Below are 23,913 nucleotides of genomic sequence, written 5' to 3' on the forward strand. Positions count from 1 at the left end.
CTGTGAGCATCCATTGCTGGCTCATGTCCATCTTTTCATCCACCAGCACCCCAAAGTCCTCTAAACAGCTGCTCTTAATCCATTCACCATATAGTCTGTATTAATCCTGGGGTTTGCCTTGATCCAGGTGCAGGGTATCGTGCTTGGCCTTGTTGAACTTCATGAGGTTCACTGGACCCCACTCCTCAAGAACAGATTCTTTTCCCTTTCTAGAGATTTTTCAAGGCTGTTTACTGAAGGGAAACTAACAGAATAACACGTTAATAAAATCCTGACACTCTAAAGAGAAGTATTTTACCTTGATTGTGCTTTAATTATTTAGACCTTATATGATATATTGTTTTTTCCTATTGTTTTTTCCTGTATAAAAGCCTGCATTGTGTCAAAGAACATTTAAGTCCTTTTATCTACTCATTGTTTTAAAACTTTTTTTTTCCTGTTGTTTTTGGAGCTTGTTTTGATTCTGGTATGGATATTTTGTCACTGCTGTAGGTTTTTTTGTAAAGATCCCTCCAGGGTTTAAGGGTGTGAACTTCCTAAAAGTATGACTGTACTCTGTAATAGGAATGGTATTGTCATATTCATCAAGTAATTCTAGGTATTCAGTAATACTGGCTCACAAAAAAAATCCCTTCTCCATTTTGATATGTTAACATAATTCTTATTTTCTGTAATGGACATCAGCTAGACCTATAGTGCTTACAGTACAATTCATTAATGTACAAAGATGCTGGATGCAAGTTTCTCACACAAAAAAATCCCTCTTATCTCCACTGAATGACACTTGCAGTTTTTTCTGAGATTTTTACCTGCTTGTTTTAGATTTTGTTTATTTTAATTATTTAAAATAAAATTATAAATGAATAAATAAAATTATTTAATTATTTAACCCAAATTATTTAACTCCAAATTATTTTATATTTGTTACAGTTAGCTTTCAGAACTGTAGTCTTGCAAACTTCATGGAGAAAGCCTTTCACTGGTTGACAAGATGTAGTAGCAGACTATATCTTGAACTTTAAAACTAACCAACTGTATTTTTTTTGAAGGACTGTTTAGGTATGCATAATATTGTGAAGCCTGTGTCTTCAGTCTGCCACAGAATACATTTTCTTCTTCATCCAAAAGTTTTCTATGAAATCTGTACCTTTGGCCTTCAGGAAGCCAACAATGAGGTACTGTGTTCAGATGCTGTATTTATAATATAGCTATACTCATATAGCTATATTCAGAAGCTATATTTATAATATATTTATAAGTTGGCAAGTAGATATTGGTATTTTCCGTGGTGGTCTGAGGCTTACCTCAAGTTTTGACTGTTTATGGTTTCTTGTATTAGAAAAACTATAAACAGTGAAGTTGTATAAAATAGATTTTTGTTGTTGTTGTTGTTGTTATTAATTCAGAAACAAAATTATGATCTATAGATAGGATGCTATTAAATGTAATAAGTACCAATGAAAAATGAACTTTACCTGTAATAGATTCATCCTTAATAAAATGTACATATAAAGAAATAGTATTATCATGCTTTACTTTTATGGAAATCGTTAAGTCTCAAGTGTTTGTAATGGTGGGACAGCTTCTGAGAAGTGCAAAAACACATTTTAAATCTGCAGTGTCTTAGCAATGCAATACTTTTTTATAGCAACAAAAACATCTATGTTTAAATTTAGCTACTTGAGTATTATAGTAATATTTTATGGCCTTTTAGAATAGGATCAGTTTTCTATTTGGTTTGTTTATATACATGAATGTTTAATATATATCCACTATTTCCTATCTTAGGAAATCTTAAAGCTTAAGCTTAGCTTAAAGCTAAGCAGGGAGAGGAGAGAAAAAAATTCTTAGGTTATTCGTAACTACTTTCTAGGTGATCTGTAAGATCCTTATGGTCAAAAGGGAAAGAACACTGACTAATTTTTGTTTTTTCTTTCAGTGTGTCTCCTGAAATGAGTTTTTTTTTTTTTTTAACACATTTGAGCCCACAGTTACATTTAGAAGTGATTTTTTTTAGGTGTTAGCATTTTAAAAGAACAAGTAAAATGTCTTTGATGATGTGCTATGTATTTGAATTTGTACTTTGCATGTAATTAATCTTCTCCAAGCAAAACATTTTTTTTCTTGCACTTCTCCCATGGATACTTTATTAAAAAGATTGTCATTTTTTTTATTCAGTGGTAGGTCAAGATTAGCAAATAGACTCCACCTGATGTTGAATTTTGAAAGACTGTTGAGGCAGAGAATGCATATTTGCAAAACTAACTTTTGTTCTCTTTACCTTGTAATGCTTTTTCATTTTTCTTTTAACAAAATACACAATGAAGATCATATCCAAGCATTTTTGGTTTTTTTGTTTGTTTTGTTTTTTTTTTATAGTTCTTGGATTTGTATCTCCTACACATTCAGTTTTCATAAAGCATCAGGTTAGTCTTTCAGGCATGGGACAATGAGAAGAAATTGAGAAGAATGTAGTATTCCAAGGTTGGGTTTAATATTTGCCATGAGATTTTACAAAGCCAGTCTCTTAAAGATAGGCTGGAGTGATTATATTAGGGGCTATTTTTATTGCTTGGGGTGAGGATTTTTAGATTTAGCATAAAATACAGATTTTTAGCTGCTAAAGGCAGGGTTTTTTAGACTGTGTAAGAAACAAGAGTTCTAAGAAGTGGTTGTTTGTTTTCCTGTTGTTCCCATTCTAATAAAGTTAGCTTGTGAATTCTTTATTATACATATAGTATACATTACATGCTATACACAGAGTAAATTTATGGAGTGTAAGTGCTGTACCATATACCTTTTCCTTTTTGATTGAGAGCTTCAGATGAATTCATGTACAATTCAAAGTATTTGGTAGCCTTAGTTTGGCTGCTTTCCTCAAGAAAGTGGAAGGGCCATTCAGCAAGGTTTAAATCTCTTTTCTTCCTCTATCTTTAGAGGCATATCACAGAGGCTGGGAATGAAATAAATGCCCAAGAAGTATAGTGCCAGGAAAGAAAGGAAACAGAATTTGTTTTACCTGCAGGGTAGAGGGACCAATAGGTGTATAATATGAGGTAATGATTTCTTTTATTTAAGAAAAGACAGACCAGAGATCTAAGGGGAAAATGATTGGGTGTTATTTAGACATAATTATTTGTGTGTTTTCTCTGAGAGGCTTGATTATTAACTTAACATTTAGTGTGTCTGACAATTTAGAAGTTAACAATTCTGCATTGACAATGTTTTGACAATGCTTTGAGGTGTTTTTGTATAATGTTTCCAATTACAACAGTGACAAACTGATCAAGACATACCAGTGTTTGCATTAGTTCTTTTTCTTTGTTGTGGAACAGGTGAACTCTACAGCCAAGGCCATTCTGATGCATCTGTTGCAGGGACGATTAATAATGGAAGTATTGACTTGGAACAAGTTTATTGAGGCCCTCTGTCCAATTATTGCTGTTTTACAGGTATTTCTAAGAGCTTTTATCTGAATTTGGTGTATGAAATCATGTAAACAGCGACAGTGTCATGTCAAATAACAGAATATTCATTTAAGTAGCAGGTGAAAAATAAATTACCAGTAATAAACCCGTAGACTTATTTTGTCAGATGTCAAATGGAGAGATGTCTTGAAGGGTCCTAATGCCAATCAGAGTTACTATTTTGAATTTGTAGACAAATTTTAGCCTTGTATTACTAGAATGTGAAACTTCAAGATGTTTTAGAAGTAAGGAGCGAGCCTACTGGGACTTAAATTGTTTGAAAATATGAGTAGATAATCCAAGTGTAGATTGAAACATTGTACTTTTAAAAATCGTTAATTATTTTTAGAATTCTCCCATATCTTTAATTAAAAAAACTATTACACCTCTATGATTTGCCTATTTCCAATGCTACTGGAAGTATCAACAATCAGTATTATCCTTAGACCTTTGTCTACGTATCACTAAAAATGTGCAAAATTTGTTTTCTTTACTCTTAGCTTTATCTAATGGGAACTTTTTTCTCAGTCTGATGTTTAGCCAAATTCTTCGTTTTCATTTTTGTGCTATAGATTTCCCTTTTGTTATCTGCCTCTAGTCTTCCAGGCTAGGTATTTTTCTGCAGTTATTTGATATCCACTTTTCCCAATGTCTGTTTTTTTGCCTTTTTTCTGCTTTTTTTTTTAATAAATTAGCCAATACATCCAAGTATACTTTTTTTGTCTTTTTTTTTCTCCAAAAATGTAACTTTTGGTAATTATACCTACCCCTGCTATAAATTCTTTCATTTGCACCTCAGTATAATCACAAGTTGAATAAAATGCTTATATACCTGAAAATAAAATGCTTATATAGCTGAAGCCCTTACATAGAATACAAAAATCAAAAATTGTGAGCAATTGCAAATAGGATGGGTCAGAAAGAAAAATATGCAGAAGAAATACACTGAGAAATCAAAGGCAGAGGGAAAAAGTTTACTTCAGAACCTTCTGTCCCAGTAATGTCAGTTTTTGTTAATCATGTAACTATCTTCTATTAATATTCAAAATTAGTTAGATGAGAATTTAATATAAGATGTAGCCTGAACATGTGAGAACTTACACAACTCATTTTTGTGAGTAGAATTATCCTCTATATTATAGACTGTAGTTGCTATGTGCAATAGATACTTGAGCAGAGTTTACCAGAGGCCTGTATTTACCTGATTTATATTAAATGTCTTCTATTTTACTTTGCTGTTAAAACATTTGAAATGTCATTACTTGGCACCAGGGACTGTGGTTTGTCTTGGTTTTGTGTGAAGATACTAAATACCTGAAAAAAGATAGGATATGTTTTGAAATTATTTTCTCTGTAATGACTGAATTTGAAATGGAAACTGGTTCTAAAGAGCAGCATCATGCTAACAAATTGCAGGGTAAAGCTTCGGGTCAACGTACCTCTTGGCCATGTAAAAATCTTTGGTTTGTATACAGGATCATTTATTTATTTTTAAAATTGCTTTAACGGCGAAATGTTAATCTGCAGAAATGGAATGCTTTCTTAAAAGTTATTCCTTTTATTGAAGGGGAGTTGCTCCTTTCCCCACTCTCCTCTAGCCTTTAAAAGGGAATTACCTTTTTTCATTTTCTACGTTAGTAAGCTGATTTTTTTTTAATTTTGGAAAATTTTTTTGTTTGTTTTAGGGTTATGCTGACACAAAAGATACCCTAGGTAACTGTATCCTCGCTTTGAGTGAAACAACCTCTGACAAAGGAGATGGTATTCTCTCTAGAAATATTAGACTACAGGCTGCTCTGCGCCTTCTCTTCTCAAAAAAACAATTGTAAGTAGTACCCTGTAGCATTTCAGCATGCTGTCTAATGCTGAAGACAAAAATATCTGCTCTAGAAAACCAATTGATTTTTATGCACTGGGTTGATTTGAAAGGCATATTAATCAATATTGAGTTGAGTGAATTGTTCCCTGTGGCTGTATTGATTTCATAATTATTTTTTAACTATACAGCTAAATTTTTCAGTATGAGGACTTTATTTTAATTGTTTACTCCTACAGGGTTCGTTCCATAGCACTTAAACATTTAACATTCCACCTTTTGAATGAAGAAGGGGCAAACCTGAAACGCCCACATTTGCATGGTAGTGTGCTTTCCAACGCTTCAAACTTATTTGTTGTAGAAAGAGCTATTGAGTTAAAATTGGATGATAAAACAGAATCAATATTTAAGGTGAGTAAACTCTGTTTAAATCTTGTATTTGATTTGTATTTGTATTTGCAGGCTCTTCTGCCTGCCCAGTCTCTCAAGTTACTGCTTTCTGGAAAGTTGCAGTATTTCATTACAAATGGATTTGTTTTCTGTAAAGGAATGTGTTCATATATTCTTTCAGTGTAAATTTAAACAGTAGTTTTTATGCTAACATATGTAAAAATAATTATTTCTATCTGTTTTCTGTCTACAAGAGTGTTTTTTAGAGTCTGATAGAACTTTCATAGAGCTTCTTTTCTGCACAAAATAAATTATTACTGAAGTAGGCACAAATAGTTTTTAATATGCAATATTCTAAATGAGATTACTAATTTATGTCTGTTTTCTTAATGTTGCTGCTTTTACAAAGTGAAAAACAAATCACAGGTATTTGACCTATGGCAAAACTTGTATCTCTTTTTTTTGTTTTTTTTATCATCTCGCCTCCATTTTTCTCCTTCTTTACCCTCAGAGCTTTCAGCTTAATAACAATATGTTAAACAAGTGCTAAGATGCTTCCCCTCTGAAAAATGTATTCTGAAAGTCATTGTACGTGTGATTTATGCTTTATTCCTACATCCTTCAGGAAGTTAGAACTTGAAATTTGCATGGATATGTAGGATTATTTAAATTTCTCTAGCCCTATTGCCATAGCGAATTCAGTCCCTGTCACAGACTTAGAAACATATTCTAGTATTTCTGTGTAGTGCTGAGCTTTCTGTAGTCCTGCATAAATTTAGCATTTTTTTTTAGAAATCTGCTTCTATTGTGCACTAGAAACTACTGTCTTGTTATAATACATATTTATTATTGGAGATTTGTTTTAACAAGATTATAGCCTAACTGTTTCTTATTACGTGCATGTGGAATACAATCAGATACATTTTAATGAGGAATGTAGAGCTTTTTCATTTTCTACATTTTTTTAGGAAATTTGGCAGGTAACCTTGTTTCATACTAGTATGGCATGTGGATCTAATACAGTTTTACTTTTAGGCAGAAACTATTGAAAAGCTGTATGACATCTTGGCTTCTGATGCTGTTGACCTAGTTTTACGGAAGTCTGCAGCTGAACAGCTAGCTGTCATTTTAGAAGGTAAAATTCTTCAGTAAATTTGTACTTGTGCAGATCATTGCATGAGCTTTCAGTTTTGATAGGATTTCTGTATGTTTCATCGGAGGATACTTTTTGTAATCTTGATGTATATTGTTGGACCAGAATTTTAACAGTAATGTGGATAATCTACCAGTTCAAGTAGAAAATTACTTGTTGCCCTCAGAAACAGTGGTTTTACCGTGTAAAAAACCAGCTCCCTTGTGTAGTAGAGAAGTAAGCTGAACTCTAAGCTCTGTAAGAGGTTTTCTTTCTACTTTCCCTTCTTATTGTTTGTCAAGTTGTTGATCTGTCTCAGAACTAATGGTGCTTCAGATTTTTTGGTATTGCTACTCGAACAAGGGATATGATGGTCAATGTAAAAAAAATAGATAAATATTTTAAGTGTTGTCTTTTAAGTAGAAACTTTATACTTAGTTAGGAATTTCATTTATCATCCTGAATTTCTTCCTTCATAAGCAAATGTCACTCCAGTTTTCAAGAAGGGTAAGAAGGAGGGCCTGGGTAACTATAGATTGGTCAGCCTTACCTCCATCATTGGTAAGGCTGATGGAACAACTTGGTGCTGTCTCTAGGCATGTCAAGGATAAGAGGGTATTAGGAGTACTCAACATAGTTTTCCATGGGATAGTCATGTTTAATCAACCTAATAGCCTTTTATGAAGACATAACCAGGTGGATAGATGATGATAGTGCAGTAGACATAATTTCTCTTGATTTCAGTAATGCATTTGACACTGTCTTCCACAGCATCCTTGCAGCTAAATGGAGGAAGTGTGGTCTGGATGATCAGATAGTGAGATGAATTGTGAACTGGTTAAAAGAAAGAAGTCAGAAAGCTGTGGTCAATGGGACAGAGTCTCATTGGAGTCTAGTGGAGTCCCTCAAAGATTAGTACTGTCCCTGGTGATATTTAAAAGATGTGTAGATGTGGGACTTAAGGAAATTGTTTAGCAGTGGACTTGGTTCTAAGAGTTTTCTTGCAGAAAGATTTAAGTATTAATTAATGCACAACCACTGATTCTTACTATCTTCTGTTTTTCCTGCAGATAAAAAATTGCATGGCATTCTGAAAAAGTTAGGTGTGATGGAAAGGATTTTGGCTTACCTTAATGAATGTATACATGTGGATGGCAAGGTAAAACTATTGTTTCAAGTTCTTCTGCAAGCATTTCATAGTGCAGTTAGAATTTGCCTTTTTCTGCACTAATCTTTGTGCATTATTTCTGCACAGAACACAAGTGTTTGGTAACAATTGTAATTGCAATATATATTTATTATATTTTTGATAATGCTAAGATTCTCTTGGTGAAAGAAAATTGGTTTGCCTACCTATCAGAATAGTTAGTCAGAGAACTATGCTTGGTGTGGCTCAGAAATACACCAGAACTTCCCTGAAGCTATCTCAATAGACACCAAAATAAAATTTTCAATTGCTTTAAAAAACAATAAATTATATTGTACATCACAGTCTCTGAATTTAAGTCCTGAAGCAATTTATAGTTAAAAATTAGGCCATGTTGTAATGGAAAGATATTGAAAGTATTAAGAAAGGAATTTCTTCGTACTTAATGGAAGTAATTTTATTTGTCAAATTAATGAAAATTACATTTTTCTTCAGTAATGGTGATGGTTTTTTTCTAGTTTACTAAGATCTAAGATTATTTTAGCCCTGTAGCATTAACTAATGTTTAGTCTGGCTTATGATAGCTTGAATAGAAGTAATTTTGTAAATCACTGAAATCCAGCTGGAAAAACTGAAATACTGCTTTCTTCATATTTTAACATGTTGTGTTTTTTTGTTGTGGGCTTTTTTGTTTGTTTTTGTTTTGTTTGTTGGTTTGGGCTTTTTTTAATTTCAGTTTTTATTATTTTACCTTTTTTAGACATGTAGAGAAATGAGACTGTTTTTTTTGCATAATGAGTAGATGTTAGCATGATTATATAATAATACAGAAATGCAAGCATGGAAAATCCTTTATAGGCATCTAAGAGTCTAGGATAAACTTTAAAACAATGTTTTTAGTCCATTATAAACTTTAATCCAGAAAATACACAGGTAAAAGCTCTCTAGGGGCTCTGACACCTTTCTTTTGTATACATTGCTTGTGGAAAGTAGGATCTTTATACTTAACAGTATACTTAACGTATACTTAAACTTTACATGACAAGGTAATCTAGCCCAAATTCTTCTCTCAAATGTTTTCTTCTTATTCCATCCTAGAATCAATAGAAAAGAAAAACAGAGAAAAACCAAAGAGCCTTGTATGTTGTTAGAAAAGTGGCTACCTAGAAAAGGCTGAAGCACATAGTAGACATAAAAAATGCCATTAAAATAAGGCTTTATATATAGTTGTGCAAAAGATTCTTTTCATAGAAAGTAAGGAAGGCTTTTGTTCATTCATTATTTGACTAAACTATATTGGGTGATGCAGTTTACAGAACAAATTTAAAGGCAGAACCTTGGAGAAGCAAAATAATAGTACACTGGAACACATACTCTCTTCTCTTTAATAGGAGCAGTGACTTTGGTTACTTATTTGGTCATTCACTGATGCTTTAACTTTTAGCAAGCTGCCTTCCCTTCTTAGTTTTTCTCCTTTGAAATATTGGGACCCAGAAAATGAATGTGATACAATAAGCTACAAAAAAAAAAAAAAAAAAAAAAAAAAGTAAAAAAAAAAAGTAAACTTACATGGTTGTTAACTTCTTTAATACTTTGGCTCACATACTCACATATATGCTTCTTAAAAATACATATTTTAGAAGCAAACCTCTTAGCTGTATTGTGATGCCAGAGATAAATAAAATGACCCATCAATTGCTAATGAAATAAATCCAGAAGTGAATAAATATTTTGTAATGATAATGCAGTTATCGTCTGAGTGAAATGTGCCTGCATAAGAAAGTTCCAGGTTTCTCTACTGCAAATGATGGAATTCATCACTTCCATCATGACAATTTGTATTAAGCATCTCAAAATAGATTATCCTAATACTTATCTGTATTTAATTTTTTTTCTTGTTCCTGCAGCTTATGGAACCCATAGTGTTACCATGTCTCACACTCTTGCGCAAACTTGTATTTGCTGATCCAGTTGCTCGTATGTCTCTAGCACAGCAATCGTCTCTGCTGCTTTTGCTCTTCAGAGGTAAAGATTCTATTTTGACATTAGTACTTGTGTGGAAAGAAAGTGTGTGAAATAGGTTTAGATGTTTAACCAAAAGCCTGCTTAAGAACCTTGGATCACTTCAGAGTCTTTAATATTTAAAAGATAAATCATTGTGTGCTAGTGTTACCCATGTTGTGGCATCTGTTTAAAATGACTGTAGAAATCAGTTGTTTTTAACCAGAGTCCTTCTATGTATTATTAAATACCAATGTTTTCCTAACACATTTTAAAGATCTCTATTTTATTCAGTTTCGCTGATATTCCAAAGTGATCGTGATGTTATAACTGAAACTGCAATATTGCTTTGTCTTCTGTTGTTTGATGAAGTGGCAAGAACAGAAACATGGTAGGAAAGTTATTTAATGGCATATTTTTTAATAAAATATTTTGATGAAAATAAGTTTATATGTTTCTCCAGACAAATGATGGCCCCCAACTTCTATGTATCAAAAATTTCATATTTGTAAACCAAATGAATTGTTTCAATATTTGTGTTACATGCTATATAACATGTCATGTTTTCACAGTATCAGTTCATTGTACCTCAGTGTTAATTTTAAGTTTAATTTTCAAAAAACTCTGGTCTGTAATCCATCTTTTCCATAAATGGAAACTTCAGAAATCAAATAGCTAACTCTAGGCATGTTTTTTTTCCCTTAATTGGATTTCTTCTGTTTACTTTGGCTTTTAAGTGTAGCATTTTTCCTTAAAATAACAGACCTTACCTCATGATATTTGGTTATTTGAAATTTGCATATACTTCAGAAAAAATGAGCTGTTCGAATTCACAGATATGAAATATACCAAAAGAATTCTAATGCATATTTTTTCTGTATTAGAAAAAGGAAACAAGCATGTGTTTTGGTATGGTATACTTAATTTCATTTTTATGTGCAGTACATCTGCAACAAGTGTTCTGTATGTATGTGATCTTAATATTGCATAATCATGAAGAAATATTTATTAATACAAATTAATAATCTGTGGGTTACTAAAGAGCTAGCTGGAGGACAAAATGCAACTATATCTGAATAATAAAAAGTAATTAGTGTAGCGTTAGTAGAAAATCAAACATCAAAGCTTAAAATCCAGAATACTCACTACAACTTCAATTCTTGCAGGACAGATGGCATAACCATTAATGATACTGGCCTACCTGTCTTCAGCTTATCTGTTGCTGTTGTTAGAAGGTATGGTGAGTTGTTTGGTTTTCCTGTTTTGTTTTGGGGCTTTGTTTTTTTTGGTTTCTTTTTTTTTTGTTTGTTTGTTTTTTTGTTTTTTTGTTTTTTTGTTTTTTTGTTTTTTTGTTTTTTTGTTTTTTTGTTTTTTTGTTTTTTTGTTTTTTTTGTTTTTTTGTTTTTTTGTTTTTTTGTTTTTTTGTTTTTTTGTTTTTTTGTTTTTTTGTTTTTTTGTTTTTTTTGTTTTTTTTGTTTTTTTTGTTTTTTTGTTTTTTTGTTTTTTTGTTTTTTTGTTTTTTTGTTGTTTTTTTGTTTTTGTTGTTTTTTTGTTTTTGTTGTTTTTTTGTTTTTTTGTTTTTGGGATCACATGTGTGACATCAATTTTCTAGTGACAAAGAGAAAAGGTCCTCACGAGAAAGTCATGATTCTTATTATATGTAAGCATCATATTCCTTGGAAGCTCACAGAGACAAAGATAGTAACATTGATAAATATATGTGTATTTCCTGAAAACAAAGCTCAGTTTGAAGCTTTGGGGAAAAACAATACACACTTTATTAATTTATTCATTTGTTTATAATATTTGTTTTCTTTATTATTTTATTTTATTTATAAAAACATTTATTCTCGAAACACTTCTGCAGAAACACCTTTTAAAACAACCTAAGTATCTTTCTTCAAAGTAGAATGCAAAGCAACAGAGGCTTTAAAACAGTGTTCTGCCATGAACATAATATGTTCTTTATGCTGTATATACAGAGTTAAAGTCAATACAAAAGTAGTTTCATGTTCAGTGACCCTGTATTTTTTGCATAGAACAAAATTAGCTGAGATCTATGTAAATGTCTGTGGGATAAGTGTCTGCACTCAGTTTTGCTGATGAAAATAAATATAATACTCATGTTTCATGTTGCCTCATACTTCAATAATGTACAAAGAAATTCTATTACATGATTTCTGTAACTGCCAAATTTAATTTGAAAGCACAGAGATAGAAAAATGTAGCTTAAAGCAGTTTGTGTGGATTATGTTAATGAATATGTACTATGCAAACATAATTAATTTCATAATTTAAATACGTTAGAAAGTAACAAATGCTTCTCTAACCTGAGCTTTTACATGTTCTTTATGACATGGGTGACCCAATGGAGCTTTCAGTTCCAAGATACACCTCTGAACCAGATTAGCACTTACAAGACTAAAATAAAATAAAATAAATTGGTTAGAAATACACCTAAATCATGAAGCGTTCTATTAACTTCACATTCAATAGAAGAGAAAATTTTAAATAAACAGAGAGAAAATAAATTATGAAGCACTTTCCCAAAATAGTGAAGTAGAGCAGTAAGTCCAGTGCAATGGCAACTATTGTAGCAGAAAGTTGTTTCAAAATAGGCTAACATGAATTCCAATGTCTGTTACTGCACTGGTAAAAACTGTTTATATTTATTTCATGGCTTATTTTATTTCCTGTAGAAGAATAAATAGCTCTGTAATTTAATAAACTGTATTCAAACAAGGCTGGAGGTTTTCTTCATCAATTGCAGTGCGAAGAAAAACTACAAAAGCTCTGGAAAAACCTTAAAAAAAAACCTGAACTAATTTTCATGCTTCATTTCAGGACTTCCAAACACTTCCTACAGATGAAAGAATTTCTAACAATGTAAGCGGAAACATGGAATACAATCTGAAGACTATTTTGAAGCAGTTCTTCCTTTAAAAAAGAAACAAAATACTAGGGTCTATCATCCAATACTTTCTCAGATCTGGCAAGCATTTAGCCTTTTGTAGTGTGACAGCCCTTGGCTTATTCTCAAAATACTGCATACAATTCAAAGAAGAAAATCATAAAATGCACTGTTCTACCAAAGAAAACTAAAAAAATCACCCCTCCAAAAAGGATGACTAAACAGACACCTAAACAAAAACTCAAACCATTATTAAAGGACACAGTAAACCTATGCCTACCTACTATGTGAAAATAAATCAACCAATCGATCCAAATGATTTTCTTTTCTTGACTGCATTTTTTTAAAAGGCATTTTTGAACACTTCAGAAGCTAGAAGTGATCAATGTATTTAACAGTTTGGGTAAGAAACACTGGTAGATCTCATTTCAAACTTTTCACTTCTACTGCTACACCTTGTTTATAGTTCAGCAGTTATTGATCGCCTACCTGCTAAGAGCTGTTAGCAAATGTGCTTGTTGAAGAGCAGTTCCAGTATCTTGTGGTGTGACAACCAGCAGATTGTGCAGAAGGCTGCAAACAGCTGACAAAAGGGCAGGTGTGACTACAGCCTGCTGTTTAGACAGAGTAGCAGACATGGGAGAATGGTGTTGACTTGGAGATTCTGTTGTGGTTGTATCGCTTTGACCTAGAACATGTTTAGTAAGAACATAGAAGATTAATTAGAACGGCTAAACAAAAAAAACAAAATTCCTTTTTCTTTTTCACAAACTATCCGAGTTCTGTCTACATTTAAAACGGTATAATCTTGTATATAGAGAGAAACAAAAGCAACCAAGAAATTTGGAAAAATACAAATTTCCACTTCTTTCCTTAACAGAAAAATACATTACAAAGTAAATGTTTTGAAAGGATGAATGGATGATAACAGATACAAAACCTGCTTAAAATGTAACTCAAGAATCAATCAACCATTTCCAATTATTTCTGTCAAACATATTTCACTGTTTCACTTCTAAGGAAACTCTTCATGTTTGTTTTTCAATACAACCACTAGAAGCATCAATGGTGGTTGCTCCAGCAATATACAAACTTTACATACATGTACAAATACTTGGATATGGGCAGGCTAATACATGATAATCATCATATCATGGGAAAGCAATGTGCCTATGTGGCCAAGAAGGCCAATGGTATCCTGGTGTAAATTAGTAAGTGTGTCCATCAGATCAAGGGAGGTTCTCCTCCCCCACCTTTACTCTGCCCTAGTGAGACCTCACCTAGAATATGCATCCAGTTCCAGGCTGCCAAGTTCAAGAGGGACAGGGATTTACCTGAGAGAGTACAACGGAGGGCTATGAAGATGATTAAGGGACTGGAATGCCTGCCTTAGGAAGAAAGAGCACCTGGGGCTTTTTAGTCTAAAGAGGAGAAGACTGAGAGGGGATCTAATTAGTGTGCATAAATATATCTGAGGGCTGGGCATCAAGAAGACCTCTTCTCAGTTGTGCCCTGTGATAGGATGAGGGGCAATGGATTCAAGATAGAGCACAGGAAGTTCCACCTCAACATGAGGAAGAATTTCTTTACGGTAAGGGTTACAGAGGAACAGGCTCCCCAGAGAAGTTGTGGAATCTCCTCCTCTGGAAGACTTTCCAGACCCATCTGGATGCATTTCGGAGCGCTCTGCCCTAGTTTTGGTCCTGCTCTGGCACGGGGGTTGTACCTGATGATCTTCAGAGGTCCATTCTAACCCCTGACATTCTGTGATCATTATATACACAGACACAAAGTCTGACTTACCTTGTGCCATAAGCCGATCAACTGCAGTTTCAGGAATAAAGGTGGTGGAAGTTGGGGCTATGGCCTGAAGCTCAACAACACTCCCCAGTGATGGTGTTGCAGACCGAATCTAGAAAGACAGAAAAAGAAATAATTTGATTCCAGCTTCTATAGAGCAGACTTCAATCTACATTTTGCTTGAAGGGGGGAAGAAAAAAAGCAAACCACCAACTCACGAAACCAAAAACGATGCAAAAATTACTGTTCAAAAAATTTTGCTCACTATATATGTGTGTACATACATATACCATTTATAAACATCAAATAATGAAAACTATTGACAGATGTCCAATATGAACAGCCTGAAACATTTCAGTTAAAAACTGATCAATGGCTATGTTACTGGAAATTCCTCCTCTTCGTTTTTTTTTCCATCCATATAATTGACTCAGTCTATGTTTGAATTAAGATAGAAAGGAATTACTGAAGCATTTAAACTCAAATTTTTCATGGGCTATTTGCTCTACTAAGAACATCAGCACTTGTCCATTTGTAGCAGGACACATACAGATAAAAATATCACAAGAGAATTAGTCATCAGCCAAAGCTGAAGTTTCAGAGTCTTTTCAACTCTGGGCACTTCTCTTTACCTTAGGACTGTGTTCCTTACGTGTTTTCATTTCATGGTGAAGATATGGGATATTTACATGACAGTGGATAACTTTACTGTCATACTAACATGCTTCTTCTACCAGTTCTACATTACCATATTATTAATTTTGCATGCTTTCAAAAGTTCTTGATGCTCTTGCTACTCTGATTAAAACCCAAAGTCTGGGACCAGAGGACCTAGATGCTCCAGCTTAGTAATATGCTTTCATGATACAACGTGGTCTGTTGCAGAGTATGGGATAAGCATCTCCCATGCCAGGTCATTTTCCACTGGTGATTTTTTAATTCTCTCTGGACAACTGACATCAGATATATTTCCTTCAAGACTGTCACTATACAGTGTAAAATATTCAGAATGTTGGAGAATCCAATGAAAACCCAAGAGTCACAGCTTGGAGAAGGATGTTATTAGACTTTTGCTCACAGTGAGCTTTCTAAGGAATACTGAAATATATCAAAGTTTTTTAAAGTTTTATTAGAACATTTTTTTACCTAAGGAAATGTCAAAAGTGACTTAATTGACAAAACATGTGGAAGGAAGAAAATCACAGATTAATTCAAAGCTATTGTATCCTTGCAGTTAGGTCACTGATTTCCACGTTTGGCTTTGATTTACTCAGCAGCATTTCGAGCAATAGAAAGTTTCTAAGTAGTCTTTTCTAATCCCTTAGAAGATTTACCCCTACCTCACACTCCCCATCTCTGCCAAATATTGTTAGGCTTCTACCAGAACATCTCAAGACCTCATTCCCTTCATGAGTGAAGGCTGACACCTCCATGCTCTAACTCCCTTCTCTCCCCAGTTTTTTTCAGGTCTCCCACTACTGTCCATGCTACAGTCTTGAACCTTTCTCCTCAAGCATGCTCAGTTATTCCCCAAAAAAGCCAGGTTACTCCAACACAGAAGACAAGCTATGGTAAGATTTGAGGTGTTTGTCTGAAACCCAGGCTTTCCATATAGTTTGGGTCACATAAGCACTAGAACATGCTTGGGCTAGATAGTTTTCTTGTTGTCAAAATGCAGTACAAAGTTGTACTGACCAACTGAAATTCAAATTCTGTTTAGATTATACAAATAAAGCCCACAGTTGACAACTGAAACAAAGTTACATGCTTACTAATTTAAATAATTATTAAAATAATTTACTTATATTAGACTAACTCAATCCATCTTGACACATGGCAAACTGCATTTATTCAGCATTATACAACATTTTCAAGTATTCTAATAAATGTAAAAAATTAACCCTTTTTTAATTAAAAGTATAAATCCAAAATGCAACTTCTAACATTCCATAGGGTTCTCTGGCAACCATAAAGCCCTAAATTGGATTATTACTATGCTGAGAGTAATCTTAAAGATACCATTATGAACTTAAAATATATTATTTACTAATCTGTGACAGCTTATTTAAGTTGCACAGCAATTTTGTGCCCATCTTCTAAAATTATCAGAACACTTTCGGTAAATAAGTAAAACCTAGATTTTAGATATGGTAAAAATTAATAACAATAAAATCACAAATAAAAGCTTTATTTGTTAGGAAAATACCAGCTTCCTGCACTGGTGAAACATTTATTGGCAATTGTTTCACAGTGGGTCACAGGTTAAAACCAGATATTTTCTTCTATCTTAACAGAAAACATACAGTAACACAATGAAGTTGTTTCCACAGTGCTCTGCCTTCCAGGAAAGAAGAGATATTACTGCTTTTATAAATCACCTTTGAGAAGGAGGAAATGGAGGTCTGAGACACTGTATCTAGTCTAGTAAAGGATATTTACTCCTACAACCATATTATTTCTGGGAGCAATGAAGCATTCTGTTGCTTAACAGTGGAAAAGGTTTAATTGGGGAAAAGAAAGAGTTGGTAGGAGATGACAGCTGCAGATTAAAACTAACACGAATACAAAAATTGTCTGAGTAGAAATACAGAAGAAATGTGAGGTTTTTGCCGTTTATCTACTAGAAATGAATAAAAGGTCTTTTCTTAACCTCTAGTATAAAAATCCCTCTGGCATTGCTTTAATAAGCTTGCAGTGATTAATTCTATTCAGTTCTCTTTTCAAAGATTTAAATCACTTAACTGTATAGCACTCTGGTAACCATGGTTCCAGAGGATAAGGCACACATTTTTATAAAATAGCATGATTTCATAGGAAAGAATGGCCATGACTTAAAGCTATCTGGGAAATGTCTGCAGATCTTTAACCTGCACCATTTTTAGCTCAAGTTTTTTTAAAATAACTGATCATTTTGCTGAGCAGTTCTGAGCACAGAACAGCTTTAGTGTTCTTATGCAGTTTGGAGCAAATATATCCGTGCTGTTTTTCTGATCCATATGTACTAAACACAAAATATGTTGGTTAAAATAAGGATAAGGATTTTTTCTCTGTAATGAGAACCTCAGTTATTATTTAAACGATGAATTCCATGAAAGACAAAGACTTTTATTCTTTTCAGAATTAGACTTCTTGAAGCATCCACATTCCAATTTACAGAATATAAAGATAAATTTAACAAAAATATCTGTAATAGTTTGAGATTTTAAAGCCACTAAGTAGAGGGCATATGAGTTCATAAAGTACAGACATCAAGCTCTGCTGCTGTCTTTTAGATGAACTTGAATAACTTATTTTATCCCAACATTGTTATTTCTTACTATATAAAATGAGCAAAATTGTACTTACGGCCTCTGCAAGAGCTCTGACTATTTTATAGGCTAAAGTAAAAAAAAATTGTTATTAATATAGTTGCTATTTAATTTTCCCAATTTTACTTTCTGAAAATTTTGGGAAAAATTTGGAGACAAGGGAAAAAGATTAAGCCAAAAAGTAATTTAGATACTATTTCACTTAAAGTTATGTGAACCCTATGTGAAATCTGACTTTGATAACAGATTACTCAAGAATAGTATTGATTACTTGAAATATGAAAACAGAGAAAACTAATAATGCCTTATTTCTTTTTGTCAGAACTGCTTTCAAATGTATATATTAAAAAAATCTAGCAGACCTTTTTTCTTCACAGAAATCATAGAATTCATAAAAAAGACATCACTTTTGCTTCTGCAAAGATCTTCAGGAAGTAGCTTACCGAAAAAAAAAAGCTGTTTCAGCTTTCTAGTCTAACATTCCGTAAATGAATAGATTTGCACACTAGAACTTTATTTTATTTTATTAAAATAACAGGAGAGCTTCTGATAGAAACTATTCTGCTTTGTTTGATAACTGTTAACTCTCAATTATTTGTGTCTGTTGTCATCCAATCTGTAACACACAAAACCATTTTTCCCTTCAGTAGGACCTGCAGACTCCATTTCATCTGTGATGGGGAAAGGCTGCCATCTAGTGGCCTTGGAACAACCACATCTTCCTGGCACCACCGATGCATAAAATTTAGACAAATTCCTACAAGCTTTTGGGAATAACTTCATAAATGTATTTCTTTTTTAAAATATCAAAATGAAAAGCTTTAGGAACATAAAAATTGTGAATTCCAAGTCTCAGGACAAAGTTGAGTTTACTAAATAGACACTTAATAGTCCTTAACTGCCCTCCAAAATAGTTTGTATTTAGCCTTGGCTCACTTGCTCTGTCTCTCTCCTCCTAATTCATACTGGCACTGGAATATCAGACACCTGCATCTTGCCTTCTGGCTTGGAAACTTACCACCTATCATGTCATCACTAGTATTTTTTAAAGGTAAGAAACATAGTTAATAAAACAGTTTACAACTGCTAAGAAAGACTATGAAGGACAAATGGAAATTAAATTAACGTCTGTAAATGACAACTCAAGTTTTTGGGTCAAACCTTCATCTGTACTGGGGAAAGATGGAAAACAAAATTAAACTTGAATAAAACTCTTACTTCAGCTATAAGAGCATAGTCTTAGCAAATATGAAGCCTATGACATCTGGAAGTTGATATAATGGAAAGTCTCAGTACTACAGTATGCTTTCCATTTTGTATAATTAGTTGTCCACTTGTTAAATGGAATTTCAGAGCTTTATGTTAAACTGTGATCCTACTTGACATACATAAATAAAAAAACATTAATTTGATCTAGCAGATTCCAACTTTTTTTCTTTTTTTTCATGATACTGAAGCTGAAACAATCTCCTGTGATGACCTCTTCATCTCATGAAAACTCCAACACAACTGTAAGTTCATTAGACACTCAAACTTGACAAGAATTGCTTAAATGTAGTTTTTCTCTTAAGTAACATGAACTAAACAAGACAATATTTGTTCAACTTTTATTCCTATAAGAAAGTGGCACTCAAGCTATTCAGTAAAAAGCAAATTGGGAAAACCTGCTTTTAAACAACCCCAGATTCTTATGTAAATGCTTTTTAAGCAGTATTCATGTTAGCATCTTCCTGATTTAGACACACCTTTTGTTTGTTTCAAATATTCAAATTTTAGTATTTGTTCTTAAACCCATAAGGTTTTAGGGTTTTTTAAAATTTGTTTTACATAAATGAAAGTATAATTCATAAAATTTCTGAACTGAGAAATTTTAGCTTAAAACCAGAGTATAATTTTTCCTCAGGTATTGAAAGCCTGACACATAACAGCAACAGTACTATACAGCAACATATTTATAATAAATAGTCAAAACAGCAAGGAAAAATTATAACTGTGAAATATTGCAAACAAAATTTCAATACTGCCTTTTCTATGTTTTGATTTTTATCACAATCCACAGCAAAACTGAGCATAACAATTTTAGTCTAAGCAAGATAATATCTTTTCGTGTCTTAACAGTCTTTGCCATATCAGCACACCTGTTTAATAAAAAAGAAACTTCTGAGCAATTACATTATAATTTCCATCTTACATTAGATGACTATTCATAAACCAAAAAATTTTGAATAAAATCTAGAATTATAAAAATGGATGTTAGTATAACATGTCAGTTTTCTTGAAGTTATGCTGCAGTCATTGAAAAATACAGTACTTTTATCAGGTAACTAACAAATATTATAAAAGCATCCTCCATGGCTTGGTGCAACATTGCAAAACTAGTCTGTAACCATAAGAATGTACTTCAGTTTCTCTGCCTTTGCATTTGACATCTTTAAATACAGCATATGTTTACAGCCTTTCATTGCAGTAATCACCCTAGCCAGAAAAATTTTCTTCAAGCAGCCACCTGCTTTCATATATTTTCTCATGCCTATTCTGGGTTCTTGTAAACACTTGTGCCACTTTTATGTTTTATAAAAGCATTTTCAGAATCCAGTCTTTATGACACAGAATATAATTTTAAACCAATGTATTTCTATGGTTTTGATTGATCCAGTTCTGTAGTTGTGTGGTGTAAATGCAGGTTCACTCTGAAAGGACAGTTTGGCTAAAAGCAGCAGAAGTGACAACTATCAATCGAGATGACTGGGTTTTGTCAATAAAGCCAATTACAAAGTAATCTCTAAAGAATGTGTCTTGCTGTGAAAAGCTATAGAATTCTGCTGTTCCTTATGTATTTAACTACTCAAGGTAAACTATTTTATTTATGTTTGCTCAGGTAAATAACCATAGAAGTTTCTTCAGTAAATTAAAGCTGCCTCAGAGTAAGTATTTCAATTTAGTTTCTGCTTTTTAATATTCAGTTTAATTTCAGTTTTGTTTTGTTGGGGTTTTTTTAGCATTTGTAAGAGTGCTCATTTTCTTCAAAGCATTTCCTGAACAACTTTATATTTAAAATAGATAGATTATTATGCAAGTTACCATAGTTTCAGATGTTGACTGAGAATGTGGAGATCGGCTTTGATTGGATGAAGCCTTCCAAAGATTAAGGGAATCATCAAAATCTGTAGTAAAGAAGTATCAAAATCAAACAAAAAATTTATTATCATTATTACAAGACCAGCAGAGAGTATAACAAGCTTTTCAAAGGATTGTTTAGGTGAAACAGAAAAGCAGCCAACCATTTATTTTTCTGAAGATCTCAGAATTTAAGTTTTCACAACTGTACCTATGAATTCCTATGCAACAAATCCCTGAAAAAAGCCCCAATAATTAAATAATATAATTTTCAGCTGCAACATAAAATAGTCTGGAAAAAGCTACACTTCTAGTACAGATGTATTGAAGAATCCGAGGTCCTGAGGCACAAGCATAATGAACAGATGTCCTCGTATTCAAATACTTCAAATTCACATTTGAAGAAAATCAGTTTCAAGAGAACCCATATTCATAAGTATAATGAAGGCAGAATTACTTTGTAAATTGGTTTCAGAATAAAAAGTGCCAAAAATTTTATAGCACAAACCTGTCAATGAAAGGATAAAACAGCAAAGGACAAAACAGCAAAGAATAAGGAACTGGAGTAATGAGATTTTGAGTGCAAAGCTCAGAAAAATGAGTCCTATACATATTTTAGCTAATTATTAAACTAAAAAACGTGAAGGAAATTGATTGGAGAAAAAAGCAACAAAAATTGTTTCTGTAAAAGCAAGATCTTCTATTAAGAGATAACAAGGGACTTACTAAAATGCAGAAAGAGGTCATTATAGATAAACAACACAATTCTCAATATAGGAATGAAACTTAAAAGCTTTTAAAAATGACAGTTGTAGAGATGAAGCAAACATTGTCCTATTTTAAAAAAAAATCTGTTTCATGTTCTGGAAATAGCATAGATGACTCTTGTCCCTTATTTCAAACCTCCTGGGAAAACATTTTTTCAGATTTTCCTTTCAATGACCTGACAAAACATATTGCAACTGTTCACTGAAAAGGTCTGCAATCCTGGGATTTGAGTTGCTTTTAGACATGACATTGCATCAACCAACAGAACTACCAAGAGGCACAAGTTAGATGACCACAGGAGGAGCGAAATGTGTTGGGCTGAAAAAAAAATTACACACAGATAAATAAAACAGCCACAGAAGAAACTCAGAATTTTTATTGCTAGAATTTTGTATACTGCTGAGGTATTTCTCTGATAACTCAGTGAGTTAAACAAGAATATTTCTCTTTGTTGGGTCTGTCAAAGTCACAACTTGGCAGGGGTAATAACATTCTTCTTCTGTTCATACTTCCGTAACATAAGTTTAACAGAAGCAGACTTAAATCACTGTTCAAATCTGTAGTCTTAGACAACAGAAATACAGAAACTTAGGTACGTGAAAAAGAAATAAACCAAAAAGGTTGAAATTAATAATTTTCCCTCCCTAGAACAATTTGTACTAATTGAGCTCTCTGAAGCATTGCCTAGATTTCTAAACTAAAGATCATAGTACATACTTGGAGAAGAATGTAGGTAAAAAGTATTTTACTCTCAAAATTTTGCAAGAAAATGTTTTGCAGAACCAAGATGTAAAGATGTAAATAACAGCTCAGCTTTCTCTGTGCTATGTTAACCTAGTGGCTTGCCTACTTTTTAAATCCTCAGAATAATATTTTGATTTAACATAACAAGTTCATTGCTTATATATTAATTTTCAGTTCCATTTTTAGTAAGAATTATTTGAGGTAAGTTACTCAAAACTATAAATTATTTAAGTAGGTTTGAAATACTAGAAGTTTACCTTAACATCACTTACCAGTCATACCACCCTGTTCTGCAACGAGGCTGTCTTCCTTCCAAGAATTCAAATCAAACATGTAACATCCTAGGTAACAGTGTTTCACCATCTGACTCACATGCTCGTAGAATTGGCAGTGATACAAAAGGGTCTTAAGCGCAGGTTTTCCTGTCTGGCAGAGTCCCGATTCTTCATCATGTACACAAGGACCCTGAAGATATGAAATTCACAAACATAATTTGTTTAAAGGAATATTTTACATAAAATAAACTGTACGAAACCCCTGCCTTAAGCCTAACCCTTTGTATGTCTGTGTATACGTAGCCGATTTACAGGCTGTATCTAAGAGACTGTAAAAATCAAATGTAGATTTTATCAAGGCTGAGTTTAATCATAATATTTTACAAAAACTGTAAAGATTTAGCACAATGGAAGTAGCTATTTAACTTCCATAAAATTTGTTAACAGATAAATTGAAAGGCATGGAAGGGTGGTAGCTGGGTGGTTTTAAGAGAGTATATGTATCAGGAGACTAATTAAAGATATCAACTAATGCAAACATTTTCTTTAGAACACAAGTAAACTCATACTAAGATTCTCTTTTAAAGTTTACTACCATTGTACTACAGCAATCCATGTTAATCTATTTAGAATACAAGACATAAAAATAAATTCTTTGATAAACGGATTTCAGTCATTTCTTTCTAAATATTGACTTCAGGGAAAACTGTCTAGAGCAGTCAATTAAAACTGAAAAGAGAGACTCAGTAGTATTATTTCAAATAAAACAGTTTCATTTGACTGACCATTACAGTATGTCTCCAATGTTTTCTATGGTAGCAGAAGAAAACAGGAAGTTTTATTAAGCTACAACATAACCCATAAAAATTAGAAGAGTTAATTGGCAAAATACAATCATAGAATCATAGAATTGGCTGGGTTATAACTCAGACTGAGAAAAATTCAAGCCAATTACATTCTGCATGTCAGTTTTAGGATGCATCTTGCAGTTCTTCAAAAAGAAAGTAATTAAAATTATGGGAAGAAAATTCATCAGT

At 32.7% G+C, this 23,913-nt stretch overlaps 1 protein-coding gene across 2 annotated transcripts in view; it reads left to right on the forward strand.

Moving 5' to 3' along the window:
* RTTN (rotatin) overlaps positions 1-23,913 on the forward strand; it is a 119,980-nt gene that overhangs the window by 22,650 nt on the left and 73,417 nt on the right. Inside the window, exons 15-23 of one of the 2 annotated variants that reach the window (XM_071737068.1) lie at positions 1,050-1,175; positions 3,336-3,452; positions 5,153-5,292; positions 5,523-5,694; positions 6,709-6,808; positions 7,876-7,964; positions 9,860-9,977; positions 10,248-10,344; positions 11,120-11,188. In XM_071737068.1, the coding sequence (XP_071593169.1) occupies positions 1,050-1,175; positions 3,336-3,452; positions 5,153-5,292; positions 5,523-5,694; positions 6,709-6,808; positions 7,876-7,964; positions 9,860-9,977; positions 10,248-10,344; positions 11,120-11,188 (1,028 nt within the window). Of the gene's footprint in view, positions 1-1,049; positions 1,176-3,335; positions 3,453-5,152; positions 5,293-5,522; positions 5,695-6,708; positions 6,809-7,875; positions 7,965-9,859; positions 9,978-10,247; positions 10,345-11,119; positions 11,189-23,806; positions 23,841-23,913 lie in introns of both variants that reach the window. The other variant, XM_071737069.1, reaches the window with a different exon arrangement.

This window comes from Heliangelus exortis, chromosome 2 (genome assembly GCF_036169615.1).
Source record: "Heliangelus exortis chromosome 2, bHelExo1.hap1, whole genome shotgun sequence".
Classification (NCBI taxonomy): domain Eukaryota; kingdom Metazoa; phylum Chordata; class Aves; order Apodiformes; family Trochilidae; genus Heliangelus; species Heliangelus exortis.